The 19,015-nt window shown below is 34.5% G+C and overlaps 2 protein-coding genes across 5 annotated transcripts; both read left to right on the forward strand.

Annotated features, from left to right (window-relative positions):
- The first annotated feature begins 1 nt into the window (after window position 1).
- LOC121407903 (leucine-rich melanocyte differentiation-associated protein-like) lies at window positions 2-4,473 on the forward strand. Its single transcript, XM_041599150.1, has 4 exons — window positions 2-271; window positions 1,978-2,238; window positions 2,905-3,031; window positions 3,860-4,473. Exons 1-4 carry the CDS (start codon window positions 129-131, stop codon window positions 3,980-3,982), a joined length of 654 nt encoding a protein of 217 aa, XP_041455084.1. The 5' UTR covers window positions 2-128; the 3' UTR covers window positions 3,983-4,473.
- Window positions 4,474-8,457: 3,984 nt separating this feature from the next.
- LOC121407915 (vesicle-associated membrane protein 7-like) lies at window positions 8,458-18,286 on the forward strand. Of its 4 annotated transcripts, none has more exons than XM_041599169.1 (8): window positions 8,458-8,566; window positions 10,972-11,231; window positions 11,925-11,974; window positions 13,811-13,898; window positions 15,045-15,138; window positions 15,886-15,953; window positions 16,365-16,457; window positions 16,923-18,286. In XM_041599169.1, the coding sequence occupies exons 2-8, from the start codon at window positions 11,028-11,030 to the stop codon at window positions 16,986-16,988; spliced, it is 663 nt and encodes a 220-aa protein (XP_041455103.1). In that variant the 5' UTR covers window positions 8,458-8,566; window positions 10,972-11,027; the 3' UTR covers window positions 16,989-18,286. The 4 variants fall into 4 exon arrangements, with proteins under 4 accessions (XP_041455103.1, XP_041455112.1, XP_041455121.1 ...); XM_041599178.1 differs by having other exon boundaries at window positions 8,550-8,570; XM_041599187.1 differs by lacking the exon at window positions 8,458-8,566 and adding an exon at window positions 8,591-8,770.
- Window positions 18,287-19,015: the final 729 nt, after the last annotated feature.

Consider the following 19,015-nt stretch of genomic DNA (forward strand, 5'->3'; position numbering starts at 1 on the left):
ACGTTAACGTTGCGAATGTGTGACAACTCCGGATCGGTTCATTGAATTCTTTACCGGTTTCAGATATATCGGATACCAGCGGAGCTAGCTAGCTAGCTCCTGATCCTGGCTCGAGTTGTAGCTCAGACATGGCGAAACTGAAGATGACGGATGCTGATGACACACATCGCCTCAACTTGGCCTACCAAGACTTGAAAGAACTTCCAGACAACATTATTCTTCATTATTCTAAGACAACATTTGTTTTAGACCTGAGCCATAACAAGTTTTCGTATCCTTTTTTAATTTTTTACTAAGTTTTTCATTTTATTCAACATAACACGTCTAAGTCTAAGTTAACGGCTAAGCAAAAATAATATTCCAGTTAAAAGATTGAAAATAGAATGAAAAAGAATCATGCAAAGTTTGAAGTTGAGACTGAGTCGAGAATTTTAACAAGTCATTTGTATGATTTCAATCATTTGTCTAGGGAATGGAATAATGTTTATCCCATCCCCTAGACAGGAATAAAATTAACCGTCGTTTCTGGGGATTTATTCAACAATTTGTCTAGGGAATGGAATAATGTTTATCCCATCCCCTAGACAGGAATAACCGTCGTTTCTGGGGATTTATTTTATTCAACAATTTCTGACATTTTACTGTAATCCCCATGTATGGTGAGTGGAGCCAACGTAGTTCAGCGGAACAACCAAAATACAGAGACTGAAGCTTTTGGTCTACCCATCCCCCAGCCCCAGGGGGCCACTTACATTGACAAATGATTGACGAGTGGATACCATGCGCGACCAAAAAACATCTCTAAAAAGGATGTCTTTTTTAAGATAGGGCATGTATTGTTATGTACGTAATGTAATAAGGGTGTCAAAAACACAAAAATAATGAGAAAAGGGTATTTCGCTCGGAAAGCTACGTGATAAGGGTCAGTTTTTCAAGGGTATCCAGTAGACAAAAATGTTTTATAAAGGATGTAGTTTATGCCTGTACGTGTTTAGAGTCCGATCTGCACGAGATGTGGGGCCATTCTAAGCCCGATGATGTACTAAAGGTAAACCGACGACCGAAGTCCATGACATAACCATTAGAATACCGCTGTACTTGTTTAGGGGTTCAATTAAAATACTTGCCAGTCGTTTTGCTTCTAATACTTGTGCATTTTCAGAATATGAAAAATATGTGTTTAGGGTGCTTTTGGAGACCCCTTGGTCAGTGGTCACGCATGGTATCCACTGGTCAATGGAAGTTTAACTTGACAGTCGACAAACGATTGCCTTATGACGTGAAACCTGCCTAAGTAGAGTTAGATATAAAAGAGTGTTGTGACTTTTATCACACTGACTGAGTTAGTCACTGAGTAATAAGTTGTCAAATGAAATACTTTAAAGAGGATTCTCAACTTGAAAAAAAATGTCTTTTTTCTGTGTCCCATACCTAACAGCACATATTTTCTCTCTTAACGGTCAAGGTCATATGTCACCATTTTTTACATAATATGATAGATGGCATATTTATTTGACATGTACATCCCAAAGCAACCATTTTGAATTATATCATAAAATATTCATTAGTAAATTAATTTGTTAAATCATAGATTCATTGATTATAGATCAGAGTTAAATTATGTCTTATTTCGATATCTTATATTTTTATCAACTATTGTTTGTGTTTTGTATGTACCAATCATCTTTGTAAATTGTAAGCAATTCAGCCATAAGGCTGCTATGTGCAATGTTCTTTTTATACCGAAATAAATGAATAAATAAATAATTTATTTTAATAAATAAAATTTATTCAAATAAATTATTCTCCTAGATATCAGCCATCATGATGGTATTAAATCTAATGAATGTCATTTAACACTATTTTTCAGGCCTCTGAAATGTCTAAGGTGTACGATGCGCGTGAATTCTTGGACTTGCCCTTTACCAAAAGTTAACGGGACTTAATTGATTCTTCCTTAATTCATCATCAAAACAGAGAGCTAAGGACATTGGAGAGCTTTGACAATATTCACACACTAATCTTGGATAACAATGAGATAAAGTCACATACAAAGTTCCCTCCAATGCCCTGCTTACATACCCTGTGGGTCAACCGTAATAACATCACCAACTTAACAACATTTGTTGAGACCTTGGCCCAGAACTTTCCCAAGCTGAAGTTTCTTAGCATGATGAACAACCCTGCTGCACCAAGCTACTTCAATGGAGGCACTTTTCAACAGTTTCAAGACTATAGGTAATACTAGGTGTACAGTTTAAAGAAGTTAGACTCCTTATCAATTTTCTGCTATGTGACAACTCTATAGATTGATGTTTAGATTATCATGAATGAAAATCATATCTTATATAAAATGAAATAAAATCACTGCAATTGTGTCCAACTTCATAGGAACATTTAGCCATGTTCAACTCCGGGGTTAAATTATCCAAACAGGTTATACTGGTACCAATGAAATCTATCGATTTGGAAGAGCAAATTACAACTGTGAATATTGAGTGGACTAGTTGCCCATCATGATATCTTTTTTTTTCAAAGATAGATATTCAATCAAAGTTACTTGGTTGTGCTTGAAAACCCTGTAGGTCAAACTACTATTGAAAGCCCTATTAAGTCTACTAATACTTTAGGGGCCAATTTATACAAGCAGTTATGCTTTCTTTGACCCCTCCACGTGTAATATATCTTTTAATGTCAATGATTTGTATATACGTATATTTTTAATTGTGGAAATAAAAATTTGAATTGAATTACATCATGTGTCTTTGATTAAAAAAAAAAACAAATCTGCTAGTGATAAGTTAGTCAGGGTATACATGTAAGTCTGCCTATATATATATTTTTTTTATTGGATCATATAATTACCATTTAATATTAACTTATTAAGATGTTTTCTTTTTTTAGGCAGTATGTGATCAGTCAGCTTCCTGTACTTGAGACATTAGATGATCAACCAGTCACTTGGGATGAGAGACAGGAAGCTGAAAGGATATATAAACAGATGTTCACCACAAAACAAAGAACAAAGAAGGTGGTTAAAGATTTTTCCCCCAATTACTCTACCAAGGATGTTTCATAAGGATTTATAAGAGTTGCATCTAATGGCAATTATTATAATCTTATTTCTAACTGCAGCAGCATGTATCTCTTGAATAATCTGACCAGTGCGATAATATGTTGTATACCACATGCAATTATGAGTTCAAGTGCAATTGCAAATTAAAATCATCATTGACAAGTAGTGAAATACCATTAGGCCTGTTTTGTTTAAAACAATTACTGATAACTGGTCTTGAATTCCATTTCCATGGAAACCTTGATTTTTATTTGTTGTTTGGCAAACTGTCCATGGTAGTTACAATTTGACATCAATAGCAATCCCTACATGTATCAAGTTACCTACTACAGGGGGATCTAGCCAGTTTAAATATCTTAGGGTTGCAGAAATCTGTTGACAAGTTGATATTTACAATTGTTGCATACGTACAAGGCTAATATTTTTGTGGATGCCTTGGAATAATTTTATGTGGCATGATATGGATGGACTTATGTGCAGGACTGAAAAAAGGTGAGAATTACAATAGACTAGAACCAAATACTTATACAATAAATACAGTTTTTGAATCATTCTTTTGAAATACTTCCTTGACTCTTTGTCAAATCTGTTACAGGCAATACCAATTAATTGTTTGATAAAATTACCGGTAAATTTTGAATTAAGCAATTTGTTACATTGCTTTGTAAAACATGGGATTGTAATGAAATAACAATATACAGTAAGAACAGACATCACATTTAAATTAGGGATATTGCAATCAAATTGATGAATTTTGTCTGCATGGTTCTATCCTATTATCAGAAAACTCCTGATAGGAAATCCAAGCCAAGGCGGCATTCATCCAGTCGTAAGAGCATGGAAGAAGAGACTACTGGTGCAATAGACACTTTACCTGATCTTCCAGATCTTACAGGAGAAACATGATGGAAACCATCTTTATTTCAGCATTCAAATACACAAACGAAGGGACCACTGGCGAGTAGTTGTAATGAAAGGATGCAAAGGTGTGGTGCTTTTTACAAGAGACTGTTATTCATCTATCAACTCCAGGTCGCCAAGCTCAACACTGTCTTCCAGCTTTTGATTGTGAATCAGAACAATATATTGTAAGCAGAATCCAATTCTTATTTCATTGCATTTCACCTATCACAAGAGCACACCTGCTGCATTATGATATATTTGCCATCTGATATAGTCTGCAGGCACAGACCCTAATTGACATTTTAACTAACAGTCTGACATTAGTTTGATGGCATGAGGCATCAATGAGGCATGAACCAATTGTACTGCACTCTCATTTAGCCCAGGGAGTCTGAAAAATTCAGACAACTTTAGAATGTTTCAACAATCCAGGTTTTGTTCCTGCATTCCAATTCGGATACAAGTATAAGTAATGGCATTGTTCAGTATTCAACTTTCCAAAAAATATGAAAAGTAATTGTTTTCAGACATTTCACACTGCCTCAAACAACAAAGATATGGTGTGCTAACCATGTGAAAATCTATATGTTTAACGGTGCAACTTATTGTGAATGTCATTTTGTTTAGTAGATTTTGCACAATACTCTTTATATGTACACTCATTACTACCATACATTAATGCCATAATGGAGCAATGATTTGACTGGATTGAGGCTAAAACTTTTTTTTTATGATACATGGTTTTTCGTCTATTTTTTCCTTTGAAAAATTGTGTATATATTTAATGCATAGTTTTAAGATTTCTTCAACATGTGATATTTGATTTATATGTAACCTCTGTCATCTAGGCCTCTACATGCCAGTCTACTGAATCCTGTTATGAAAAAGAATCAGTTCAAATGATTGTATTTTTATTTTCTGTGAAGACATTATTGTGAAGAAGTAAATTATAAAAAAAATATAAAGTGTACTCGAACTACTAATATTTTTGAAAATTATTGTCAGTACTTACGTGTATCTTGAACAGTATTGATGATTTATCAAGTAAATCTAAGACAAATCTTGCCATTTTTTATTGGTTTGACTCTGAACCTACAAGTTTATAAAATAGACAGATGAAGTACTATTTTCTGTCAGGCGTACAGCTAGTGAATTGAGTTGAATAATATTAGTTAGTTGAAATGGTGATTTCTCGTTTACTGCAAAAAGGAATGTCAATCTGATGTAAAGTACATAATTATATCCATTTAGTCTAATTCATTGAAATGTCATCTGTCATCAAGCTGCTTTAATAAGAAAATGCCAATATTAAGGTCTCAGTGATCTCATTTTTTCAAAAAGTCTTATTTTTTATTCTTATTTTTCTTATTGTTAGATCAGATTTTGGCCAAATTAAATCATCAGTGCACTAGTGTTTATTACTAAATATTTTTGTAGTTTCTATGGGGCATGTTTGTGGCAATTAAGAAGTAAAGCTTTGAACATATGCACCTGTTGCAGGAAAGCTCTGATAATAATTTGGAGAATTAATGATATGATTCATTGTGATTTTGTAGCTTCACTGTCTGATTGTCATCTTTATAATGCTTTAAGATAGAGATGTCAAAAGTTTAATAACATAACCTTGGAAGACTGGTTTTGGATTCATGTGGATGGTTTTGAATAATGCCAAGAGGAATTCATTTTCAACTTTTTGTGATAATTTAAATGAGGTGCAATATTTTCTTATTGAAAGTAATAAGAGTATGAACTGTGATTTCCTGGTTTGTAAAGAAATGGATGTCAATGCTGTAAAAGAATTTAAAGCAGTAAGAGATCAGGAAAGTGTCTTATCTCGGAAAGAAGTCGTACAGTACTTAGAATTTATATGTATTTCTTAGTTTCAATTAACTCCATCTTCTCTCCCTATATGTGTTATTAATTTCTTATTTTTGTGTACAATGTTTTTTTTTTCTTTTCTTTTTATAGAATTTCCACATATATGCTATATGTATATTATTTGGCAAATACAGATGATATATTATGTTTAAGTGTTATACTTGCTTGATACTTATGCCATTGAGAACTTGGCCTATAGTTATAAATGCATGTAATTTAACTTGATTAATGAGAGTTCATGTTTCCATTTCTATAAATGATATTCCTATAGTATTTTATTGGTATTGCATACCTTTTTACTAACTGCTCTTCCATCAATGTATTGAATCATTCTCAAGAGTGTGCAGTAGTACAATATGTATCAAATAACTATTAAAATTCTTGTACTTTCTACATGTATATGAATATACTGCAAAATGAATGAATAAAATTTAAAATATTGAATTAACAATTTGGGGGTCTTCGATTTTCTTGAGTTAAAGTGGTAACCCTTTCAAGAAACTTATTAGAAATCCAACCTAAATGAAAAGTTGTTTTTAGAGGTTAGATATATAGGTGAAAGTTAGGAATTTTTAAGAAGTTGTAAATGTTGGCAATCACTATGTATCCATGGAGACTTCAAATTGGCTGCATTTATGATGTTATTGTGATGTATGGTAGAGATGACTATTCTATTTATTTTGATACATACAATGGCCAAAATGCCAATTATCTTAAGTTAAAAATATACTTTGCTTTCATGAAGATATAAAACAATATACTACCTGTGTTATATTTTGATTACTTCCCCAGGGGAACGGGTATTGAAAGGACAAGTCCACCTCAACAAAGACTTAAATTGAATAAAGAGAAAAATCCAATAACCATTATACTGAAAACGTAAAATAAGGAAGTTATGACATTTCAAAGTTTTGCTTAATTTCACAAAACAGTTATATGCACCTCCTGGTTGGTATGCAAATGAGGGGACTGATGACATCTCTCACTATTTCTTTTGCATTTCATTATATGAAATATTGAAATTTTCTCATTTGTCATGTGAAACAAAATTTTATTCCTCCATGGACATGTGGAACTATCATTGTTTTAACACTTTGTGGTTCAATCAAGCTGGTCTGTATTATTGAAATATTGTCTATAATTCAAACAATGGAGAACAAAAGAAATAGTGAGGGACATTATTGACTCTCATTTGCATAACACTGAGTTGTGCATACATGTATAACTGTTTTGTGAAAAATAAGCAAAATTTTAAATTGTCATAACTTATTTTACAACCGATTTCAATGAAATTTTCAGCATCGTGCTTGTTTGATTTTTCTCTGTTTATTCAAATCATGATCTTTCTGGGGTGGACTTGACCTGTAAGGATATAACCACAAATCCCTGATAATTAAGTGCATGGCCTCTGGGATAGCTGTCCTCACCACTTGTCATAATACCCAGTAGCCAATTAGAAATTTACTTTTACTAACTTTGAGATCTCTGTTCTAATTAAAAAACAGTCATAATTTTCTTTTTGCTTTGTCTGATTTCTTTCTTTCTGTTGTACTTATTTTTCTCACGCAAAATTTTGTGACCAAGGGTAGATTCCCTTAAAATTTGAAGAGAAAAAAAATCACTGCAATTGCGTCCAACTTCATAGGAAAACTAGCCAAGTTCAACTCCGGGGTTAAATTATCCACACAGGTTATACCAGTACCAATGAAATCTATCGATTTGGAAGAGCAAATTACAACTGTGAATATAGAGTGGACGAGTTGCCCAGAATGAAAAGGATGATTATTGAGTCCAAGACTGGCAGTGGTTTATAGTGGGCTCCGCAGATACCTATTGAACCACTGTTAAACCATACTGAACAGGGGTCACAGAACGATTTTCAAAGTGGTGGGGCTGAATATGCAAAAAATCACAATCATATGGTAATTTTTACGTTTTTGTACACTGTTTTGGGAAACCTGTCCCTGTTGATATATACAAAGGTTAAAAAATGAATAGAAGAAACGTTTTAGTCATTTTGAGATTCCTTCCTCTGCACTTGAGTGGCATATATCACCCCCAGGTTTTGTGACATTTCTTGAAATTTTTCATGTCTAGCTGCTCGGAGCTGCTTCCAAGAGAATAATGACAAATAGATTTTTTTTAAACTCTGGGTCTGGACTCAACATCAGCATCATTATGGGAACTGAGAATGCTTGGAATAATGGAATTTGAAGTCAAAATTTAATTTAAATGTTCATCAATAAACGACAAGGCAGCAGTTTATTTGCTAGGTTTTAAGTGTTTGGGTATTATGGTCCCTTTCTCTTGGACAATAATAACAACCATTACTCCTCAGGAGTGGTCCTCTCATCTAAACACATCGGGCAGATCTAAATCAAACAATAATAAGCTCCCTTTTGTGCCCGTAGTGCTTCAACTTGTTCAAATGAATTGTTGTGAAATAAACACTGGAATTTCAGAAAAGACATCCTGAAATAACAAAGTCGGGGAACAAAGTATAAACATCTACTATTGTTCTTTCTTGACAATCTATATCATTGTCATATCATCCCGGCTGCGCTGACATCCCGGGGCTGAATGACATCCATTCCCGGATCCGTTTCACGTCAACGCCCAAAAACCCGCACGCGCGCGATCACGAGATGCTAGATGAAAGTTGAGATTTGAGGAGATACTACTACCAGTCGAAAACGTAACCCGTTTATTGTAAGTAAGAACAAACTGATTGCACTATGTCAATCAGAATTTACTATCGCCTCGGCTTTCTGTCGTTCCCATCATTGGTACTGAGTCGAGTTTTATAATGTAAATGAAGATCAATTAAGCTAAACTGGCCAGCTTGAATTGAGGGCTTGTTTGTGACTTTCTATACGTAACTGACATTGCTTTACACGGGGAACTCCCCGCGAGGTAAGCAATCCTTGCCCGTGGCGTGGCCATGGAGGCCCAATTGGGCGTTGCGTTGCAAGAAAACCACCACAGCTGCAGGCCCTTGGCCTTAGACTAGTCCTTGACTTTCTTACTCTTTGATTCTCTTTTTAATCAGGGAGGGGGGGAGGTAAGATTAAAAAACTAAGGCCAGCCAAGTGGTAAAACTTAGTGATTGATGAGTACGGTACCAACCATATACTGACTAGGCCTAGATCTAACTGTGGACTGTATTACTATTAGGGCCTAACTGCTTTTTTGTTTTAAAATGGTTTACCGGTACAAACTGAGTGTCAGGGAGAGTGGTTGGTTGGTTGGTTGGTGATCTGGTCAATTCCAAGTTCCAGATTTTCATAGACAATCATCATGTCAGAGATGCCAAGACAGTCTTGGGCCAAGTTCAAAATGTAATGCGTGAGATTTTCATGACTCACTGCACTGGGACACTGGTGACTCGACGTCTCTGCGCGTGCACGGCCAGTAGGCAGTACTTACACTTACATTACGTTTTGAAAAGGCGCGCACGCGAGATATGGGCTTCATCATGATATCGATCTATACTCCATGCGATGCACACACGCGATTCATCGTATCAGGTACTAACTGTGCGCTGACTGCACTCCTGATTCGTCTCACGTGCCGTGGTACGGTAGACGTGACGGCGTGCGAAAGCGGTCGGCCAGTGCGTATAATCTAGTGAATAATGCTACTTTTTCTCTTTTTTTTCTGTCTGGTCCGGATGCGTGAGAAAAATGGGTGCCATGCGTGAGATCGTGAGATGGACCCTAGCTGCTTGATTCTCACGCACAATGCGTGAGACTTGGTAGCTCTGTCATGTTACGAAGTGAGGTAATCCTGTTGACCTTGATCATGTTGATCACTTCATCTGATGGAACCGTGGCAGTGAATGGATTTGCTGTATTCTCGTTTCGGTCTCATATCCTCGGCGTAGTAGACTCGTCTGACCTACAGCCTCAGGTCAAAGTGCGATAATTATGAATTACTTCCACCATCATTGTCTTGTAGGATATGCAAACTTAGTTGAATAAAGAAGTCAATGAGAAGCCCAATTTTAATGCATTTAAAGAATCTATTAATGAATTACCTAGTATTGCTATTGGTAATTTAACAAGAGAGGGAGAGAGATCAGTGATAAATATTATTCAAATCTTTGGGGGGTTTTCACATGTTTCAGGATGAATATAAAATCTGCATTTCTTTCCAATAATGTTGCTAGATCTGATATTGTCTTGTTTAGGTTTCAGGCTTTTTTGCATCATTCTCCATTCTCTTTGATATTTCTTACATTGTAGTAATAAGTGTTCTGTTATTTGTTGGAGTACTGTGCAAGAATATCTGCATGCTCGTGTTTTACCGAGATCAACCACTACTGGTATACTGTTTTTGGTATACATTCTCAATTGAGTCTATCTTTAAGCACCAGTCCGCAGCTGGTAGCTAGGTGCACAGAGAAATATGCAATGCAATCTCCAATATTGGCAACTTTTTGCAAAAAGGAAAGATAATTACATGAAAAGAAACAAAGTCAACAACAAGGTAATTTTTCATTCATTCCACCTGCTTGTATGCTGAAGGAGAAAAGATGTTCCGTGGACTTTTGTTTGACATATATTGGGGATCTGTATTTCAAAATATGGTACAGTTTTACAGCTGAAGATTAGACCCAAAATGTGAATAGTCATGATGCAGCCCTATTTTGTAACCAATTTTATGAAGGATACAGTCACCTTTTGATGCAGGCATCTCGTGTCAAGTAACAGTAAAAAAAATGAAGGTTCTTTGAATTAATTGAAGACTTATGATATTGCACAGTGCAATTGAATACCTCTATCTCAAGTATATGAAACATTTGGATACCAGCAACATTTCTCTGTGATCATAAATTCCTCTCGAGAATTAATGACCCAGGTGTTATTAGTTTGCTGCAAAAGTTATTTGTATGTAGTTTCACAGAGCTTTCACAGTGGACAAAGAAGCAACCCATTCAGTTTATGATATGCTGGATTGCTGTGCTGGTGTTAACCATTTCAAACCTCAATGCTCCTCAATACAAATCAATCTCTGGAATTATTACATCCCGATTTAGTTGATATGTGTAATTAAGAAGAAAGAGATGGCTCCAATTCCTATTCAGAAGCGTTCGTATCTCTCCTACCTTTCAGAGTCCCCGGTTGATGGTCTTGATCGCATCTACAGGAGACCATCTGACGGAGACAAGATGCCTATACTTTATGCAGTCATCGCTCGTGGCACCACGGTGCTTGCAAACTATGCAGCTTGCCAGGGAAACTTCACTGAGGTGACAGAACAAGTTCTGATGAAGATTCCTCCACAGAATGCCAAGTTGACGTACTCACATGGAGCGTATCTCTTTCATTATGTCTCAGAGGAGAGGATTATATATATGTGCATCACAGATGATGTAAGTAGTACCCATTCAATATGAGAGTCAATAAACCCTTAGGCAGTAACCACTTGGTTTAGTTCCCATAGCCATAATAATAACCCATGTCCAAGAAGTTCAAGTTGTAGTTGGTCCCAAGATCTTGTTTTCTCAAGATGTTATACTTGTTTCTGAATCAACTTGACAAACTATTTCATGTAAGTGACTGTTGAGTGATGACTTTGAGAGATAATCTGTAATGTTAAGGTTAATTGTTACCACAACATTATGTAGGTTAATTGTTACAACAGTGTTCAAACTTTTATTATTGTATCAAGAGTTCTGATACAAGCCTATATGAAATATTTAACCACCCTTTATTCTGAAGATGGCTAGCACGTAACACTTAAGTGATAAAGAAGAATATCTGTCATTTGTAGAATGCCATGTTCATTTTCTATCATGGTAATGATTTGGAACATTACATTCCTTCTAATTAAATATTTATTCTGAGAGTTTGTATAATGATTAAAATATTGATATATCACACAGTAAAATAAAAAAATATATATAAATGCAGAAAATGGATTTGTGTGATTTTGTGTAGGATGACAAAATTCAGCTAAATTACCCTGAAAAGAAAATAAAAAGATTTGTTTTGTATTATATACTTTTTATGGTTCAAATGATCATTTAATAAATTGGTCTTTGAAATATTTTTCTTCTTTCCAGGACTATGAAAGGTCAAGAGCATTTGCATTTCTCCAGGAGATCAAAAAGAAGTGAGGGCTTGTTTCAAATACTATTTTCTTTTTTTTTCATAGAAAAATGTATTTTATAGACTTTATATCACATGACATGGAAGAGCTGATCACATGTGAGGTTACAAAATCCGAACTTTGAAAATACCTATATATATTAATGGATTTTTGCCAACCCTTCATTCATATGCTCCAATTACTTCTTGTTTGTTATTCAAACCCAATTCGGCATTAGAGAAATTCCCCCTATTGAAAAAAGTAACTCTAAACTGTACTTGTAGTTTCTACAGTGCAAGTCAAAAAAAAGTTTACACTTTGAAAAAACCCTGGGAATTAAAAAATATACAACATGTGGGTAAAATTTTCACATATAATCTTGGGTTTGAGTCTCATCTATCCAATGGAGGTAAAAGTTTTGTCAGAATGTTACACTTGAGTGAGCACTGTCCATTTCTGTAAAGCTCGCAGAAATCTGTTTGCGCAGAAATGCTTGTTTTCATTCTGTACAAAGGGGAAAGGGCGAAATCAAACTTACCCTACGAAAGATTTATCATACTTTTCCCTTGCACTTTTAGTCAATTGAAATAAAACGGATACATTCAAGCATTTTGTAACAATTTTGCCACCAAAATTGAAATTTCAACACATAGTTAGCACCCGAGTTAGCACAACCTTTAACCCTATTTTTGCCAGCTGGATCTGAGGACATCACTGACTCTGAAGAAAAGTTTATATCAGACATCTCCAGAATTTTTTCACTAACTTTTTATCATTGAAAGTGGGTTTACATTTCACTTTTCATTTATTACTTGTTTCTCGACACTTTTCCCAAGCTTAGCAATGATTAACAAACTGAAAATCAAGCTTAAGCCATTCCATGTAAATCACAGCTCAGTGAAAAGCAAATATCGTCACGATGGCCCCAGTGTGTGGGGGAGTGGGTTGGGCGAAATGCACTCTCCGAAGTGTTTTGGGCAAGGAAACAAGTCAAAGAAGGTAGAAGGTATCTTCAAATCAGTTTTACTTGCTAAATTCCATGTGCTCTTCATGATTAAGGTCTACTTTTATTCGCACAACTATTTCAAAGTTCTGCGCAAATCATTTTTCACTAACTTTTCAAAAGTAAGTGGTGCTCACTCAAGCGGAAATATTTTTCGACAGTTATATCGTCATTTGCATTAATGGATCTGTACCGATGTTAAAATGTGGAAAAATCTTCAGGATATTACATATGTATAATTTCACAGGATTTTTTCAAAGTGTAAACTTTTTTTTGATACGCACTGTATAGCACAAGTCAGAAAATTGTTAACTTTTTGAAATGTACATTAGCGTCTTCACTAATTGAGATCATCCGTAAGCAAGAAATTCCTTTTGTAATTTGTAATACATGGGTGGCTCAAGTTGGGCAAGACACTATTACCAACCGTACATACTGTATATAGTTTGTGGGATTAAGAATTTATTTTAATACATATATCAAACAGTAGCACATATATGATGTCTCTATATGCCTTAAAAGACTAGGACATTATTACCCCAGCTTTAGCTTTGCTGCATTTTAGAGTGCAAACTTTTTAAGGGGCTAATTCCTGCATGTTATTTGATATAAATACCCCCTTATTTTCTATTATTAAGACAATTGTGCCATAATTGTGATGCCAATGAAATAAATAAGATTAATGCATGATAAAGACACTCTCCCAATACACCATTGAATAATTTGTAACATATTTTTTTACTTGTGTAATGCATTGACTTTACATTCAGTATATATAGTCTTCTTTCAAAATAGAAACTGAAACCAGATATCTTCAATATCATGATTTTTTTTAATGTAATTATTCGTACATATAGATTCACAGCCACATATGGGTCCAGAGTACACACAGCGCTTCCTTTTGCAATGAACAGTGAATTCTCTCGAGTACTAGCTGCACAAATTGTAAGTCTAGAAGTAAAAACTTGTCAACAAAAGCAATTTGAAAATATTCAGTCTCGGTCAAAAGAGCAAAGAATCTAGGCTGGTCCCTAAAAATATTTACATAGATAGTTGAAAGAACAATAAATAAATGAAGAGATGCAAAGGAAATCCAAAAAGCATATAGCATGATGTTTGATTTAGGTATGAATGCAGATTGAAGATGATATATGACAAAATAAAATATTATCATGAAGACATTGTCATTTTCACTGAATACCCTAGAAGTGGGATTGCTCAAGTGGTAGTGTTACTTTCTGGTCATAAATGATCTAATTCTAGCATTCAATTCTAAGAAATATATTTGATCCTGTACAACCTGTAATGTAATTTTGCATTGATTGACTGTTTATATTGTTTGGTTTTACTCTATAGACTGCATTTAAAGTTTGTTTAGAAGTGATAAGAGGGGGCATTGTCTAGATCATTCCTGATAATCGTCTACTTGTGATTGTATGAATCTGTATATAGTAGTGGAGTTGGGTTTTTTTTTATATTAAAATGAAATTCAAGTTTAATGGGTCTATCACTAAGAAATGAAAATAATCTACAGGGATTAGAATGGTTTTTGAATTTGATATTAATTTTATGTGTAAGCTAGTATACCAAATGTGTAATATGACAGAAAGCATGTCAGGGGTGTATATATATTTTTGATTTGATTTGATTTATTTCACATTCTACAAAAACAGACAGCTTTATTAAATGAAAAAATAATGACAATTACATTCACTTATTTAAAAAGTAATTAAGAATCTCGTGAAATATGAAGAACCTATTAAAATCATAGCTTGTAAAACATAGGTTCCCATTATATACCTCAAATAGGTTCCCATTATATGCGCCTCAAATCATTCATATCCCTCATTTTAGAATCTACAGTCAAATAATATTCTGTTGAAATATAAAAATGCATAAAACGGTTATTTTAAACAACAGGGTTCATTTTCTAAATTTATATGTACCGGTAAGTTAACAAACATTTTATTTGTCATTAGGATTTATCAAAGCTTAAATAAAGCAGAATATAGATCAATTTATTATATTATGTGATATTTTTTTTTCTCTCTTTGGACTAAATACTGTCTTTTTCTCCCATTTTGTTTGCAGCGATACTTTGCCCAACCCTTATCAAGTCACACACGTATGTCAGAAGTTCAACAGGATCTTGATGAACTCAATCAGATTATGGTCAGAAATATAGGTAACAACTCCATTTACATTTTTAGTTGGGCAGACCAGCTTAAAAACTAGTGATATTTAAAAAAATGGTGAACAAGGACTGAAAAGTTTTTGAGTCCCTGAAATGTTCAAAATAGCTGCTATTATTGAGATTGATTTCCAATACATGAGGTGTTTGGGAATAACCAGAAGCAAGAAAAAATATTAAACTTTTGTACAGAGAATTTCAATTTTTGTTATAATTTACTGTGTATGCTTTAATTTCCAAATTTGTTGGTGAAAATATGCAATAGCTTTTATACTGCCCAAGATATCTTTTTAAATACTTTTCAATAATTAATGATAATATCAAGCTTCAGCTCGAGGCCCATGTATCTTAAATCCAAACCAGAAATAAAAAAAAATCAGAGGTTATTACCAGCAATAATCAAAGCTATCTGTATCAAGGCTCTGTATGACTTGTTTTCAATGGTGAGTTAATGCTATTAAGCTATTGAAATGCCATTTGATTGGCTGAGAGTAAATTTGCCATATATATATATATATATATAGTCATGTGAAGAAACTGGTTTCACAAAACCATTTCCAGCTGTTGTCCTTTCATCAGTCATGGTACCTTAAAAATGATATGCCCATGATACTTGTATGACTATGTATGCATTGTTCTATTACTCACATTATCGCTTACACATTTTATTCAATTTTACATTTTGCCATGATTTTACTGAATTATAACTTTTCTAATGTGCTTAATTTTCTTCCTGAACAGAGTCAGTGTCGAATCGAGGAGAAAGATTAGAACTCCTGATAGATAAGACAGAAGACTTAGAAACCACAGTAAGTAGTTATGACAATTCATTACTGTATGAAGTTATGTGATTTTCACTGTTAATCAATGAAAAGATTGTGCCAATTTTTTCCTGTGTTTGTGCACTGACAAGTTATATGACTATATATCTAATATATATTTTGATCAATCCAGGGTGACTGGCATGGGCATCTTATATCCCTTGTTTTTTTCATGTAAGCTGTTCAAATCATACAACAATCTGTCTATGATGAATTTTGGCAAATGCCTTTGGAACTAGTTATTTATGCTTATTTGAAATACATTTGGTTCTTGATAAAATATAGACAAAGATTAACATTGATATAATATATCTGAACATATTTTTTGATGCTGTAGAAAGATAGGGGTGGAGTGAAGTAAGTGATGTAACAAGTTTATATTTTTTAATCTCATTTCAGTCCCTAACATTCAAGAAGAGCAGTAAAAGCCTAGCAAGGTCTATGTTTATGAAAAACTTGAAATTGATCATCATCTTAATAATAATTATAATTGTAAGTATCAAAATTCCTTCTGATTCCTCTCTGTTTCATCCTATCACAACTAATAAAACTTTGTTTGAAAAGGGATCTTCCATCATAATATGGATATTTATATGAATTGAAAGTATACATGTATGTTCAATGTTTTTCTTTTGAACTCCTATCAACAGATCACCTTATGATATATGCTATCCTCATAGAAACTGCAACTAAGCGTGTCCATCATATTTCAAGGTTATATTGTGTTATATTGTATTTTGTTGTACAGTACCAGCAATTTTAATGAAAGCTCTTTGTATTCATATTTGTTATATAACCTTCGGTGTCAGTGTTTTTTTTTTCTCTGCCTCTCTCACTCCTCTCTATCATACTGCATAGACATTAAGATATCCCTACATTTTGAAATTGATGCTTTTTCATAGCAGTTTATTTTCCCTTCTTGTCAGAAATTGAGAAATTTTCCATCTTCTTTTTCAGTTGGTTTTATACTTCATTGTGTCTGCAGCTTGTGGAGGACTTGCCTGGCAAAACTGTGTCAAATAATGATCTACAATCAAAAGACAAATGGTTATCGACTAATATAGACTAATCTGTGGAGGTGGAGTTACAGGAGGAAAGCCAAGTCATCGGATTACAGTTTAAGTAATTGTTGCAGAATCAGTGCAAGAGAAGTTCTAATAGAGCTACTGCTCAAAGCATCCTGAATCAGTGTTCGTATTGAGTGTACGAATCTGGCTGGTGAACCTAGCTACAATACCAAAACAGCTCTTCAAAGCTACTATAGTCGTTCAGCATCATTGAAATCCAGTGCAGCGTTGGTATCGAGTGTATGAATCTGGCTGGCTGGTGAACCGAGCTCCAATACCAAATGTGGCTTTACAAATAATCATGGGATCCATACTTATCTAGCTCAATGCTCAGTGTCATTCCAAGCACTATTACTCAGTTAAAGTTTAGTGTTTAGCTGGTGCCCATATTTCCCCAGCACCAATGTCAGCTTACAGTATCCAACTTGAAATTACCCGAGCTTCAAGATTGTTTGTGTATGATATATTCCTATGAACAATTCATTACGCGAATCCTGTGTTTAAAAAATACCCCACCAGCTTATAACACAGGAACTCCATTGCCTTGCGTGTTGTGTCAATGGGAGATCAGGTGGGGTATTTGAAACCCCAATTTCAGATTTTGGGAGACCTCTCGTTTAAACTGGGGTGGGGTTCATCTGACTGCTGATAATGCCTTGCGTGTTAGTCAATGGGATCTCAAGTGGGGTATTGACACCCCAATTTCAGTTTTTTGGGAAAGTTGCATTTCTCGCGTTTAAACTGGGGTGGGGTGACTGCTGCTGCTGATAAGAGCCGATAACACCGATGCCTGCCACCACAACAGGCTGATGAACAGCATGGAGTGGGATTGCAGCTGTCCTTGTTACGTAATAGTATAAACAAACTCTTCAGAGCTTCCTGGCTGACATTAATCTTGAAAGAATGAATTTGTATTCTATTTGTTTTAGGACATTAGCATATCTAAAAACGATTAGGAATTTAGATGAAGATCGACATGAAATTTTGAACGATGCAAAATGACCCACAATTTCCGAAATAACAATAAGTTTTAAAAAATCACCCTCTCTCTCTCTTGCTCTCTCTCTCTCTGCCAGGCCTTATGAAGGTCACTTCTCCTTGGGGGAAGGTGGATTATCTGGGAGAGTGCGTGGTTGTTTACTTGAGGATAAACATTCCTTGTTGATATCGGGGATGGGGGGGGGGGCGAGTGAAAGTAGCTTGGAATTTGAAATTGGGGTGTCAGATGAGATCCATTTTTAAACACAAATTTTCGTAATGCAAGTTTCATACCAGTGAATGCATGATTGGCATCGACTATTTCACCCAAAGCCGAGCATGGTGATGCCACCCTCTAATGTGATTTTTTTTAAGCCATGTTGTAGTCAGAATTGTACAAAAGCTCAACTCGGTACTTGTGATTAGAAATCATGTGCCTAATCATACTCAACCATGCCAGTCTGTGTTTGCTAAAAAAAAGTTGACTATATATTCTGTATATTGTGGAAAATTTTTATACATTTTTAACATATAATATCATTTGTAGAATCCCAAAATAGTACATATCTCTTTGTGCAACTGATCCAGTCAGTGATACCTTCACGCAACTTAGGAATAATATGTGTGACTGAATGCCAACATTACAATGTGAGACGCCTATGTTATCAAGAATGGTATGGGCAAACGTGGTCATCTTTTCATGTTTGCAGACAATGACTAGATCATTCCACACTTAACAATATCAGGTATCCAGGTGTATGTCATTGCGGGTCATACCAGCTGTTTGTAATATGAGATGGTCCATTTGAATTACGAGAGTAATATTTAATTATTGATACCAGTATCATTTTTGGGTTTTGTTTTTGTTCATTTTTTTAAATGGTGAGGAATCTTCTATTATTACTAATATTATTATCATTATTACTATTACTAATTGCAAGGTCACTAATTTCAATGAGTTGCAAGGTCACTAATTTCAATGAGTTGCATGGATAAATATGATTT

The sequence above is a fragment of the Lytechinus variegatus genome, chromosome 1 (genome assembly GCF_018143015.1).
Source record: "Lytechinus variegatus isolate NC3 chromosome 1, Lvar_3.0, whole genome shotgun sequence".
In the NCBI taxonomy this organism is placed as follows: Eukaryota; Metazoa; Echinodermata; class Echinoidea; order Temnopleuroida; family Toxopneustidae; genus Lytechinus; species Lytechinus variegatus.

Coding starts and splice junctions, on each gene's coding strand:
- LOC121407915 (XM_041599161.1), top strand. CDS start 10,923: ATGGCTCCAATTCCTATTCAGAAGCGTTCGTATCTCTCCTACCTTTCA. Junction 11,232..11,924: donor ATATGTGCATCACAGATGAT/GTAAGTAGTACC, acceptor TCTTCTTTCCAG/GACTATGAAAGGTCAAGAGC. Junction 15,954..16,364: donor CAGAAGACTTAGAAACCACA/GTAAGTAGTTAT, acceptor ATCTCATTTCAG/TCCCTAACATTCAAGAAGAG.
- LOC121407903 (XM_041599150.1), top strand. CDS start 129: ATGGCGAAACTGAAGATGACGGATGCTGATGACACACATCGCCTCAAC. Junction 272..1,977: donor CTGAGCCATAACAAGTTTTC/GTATCCTTTTTT, acceptor TCATCAAAACAG/AGAGCTAAGGACATTGGAGA. Junction 3,032..3,859: donor CAAAACAAAGAACAAAGAAG/GTGGTTAAAGAT, acceptor TCCTATTATCAG/AAAACTCCTGATAGGAAATC.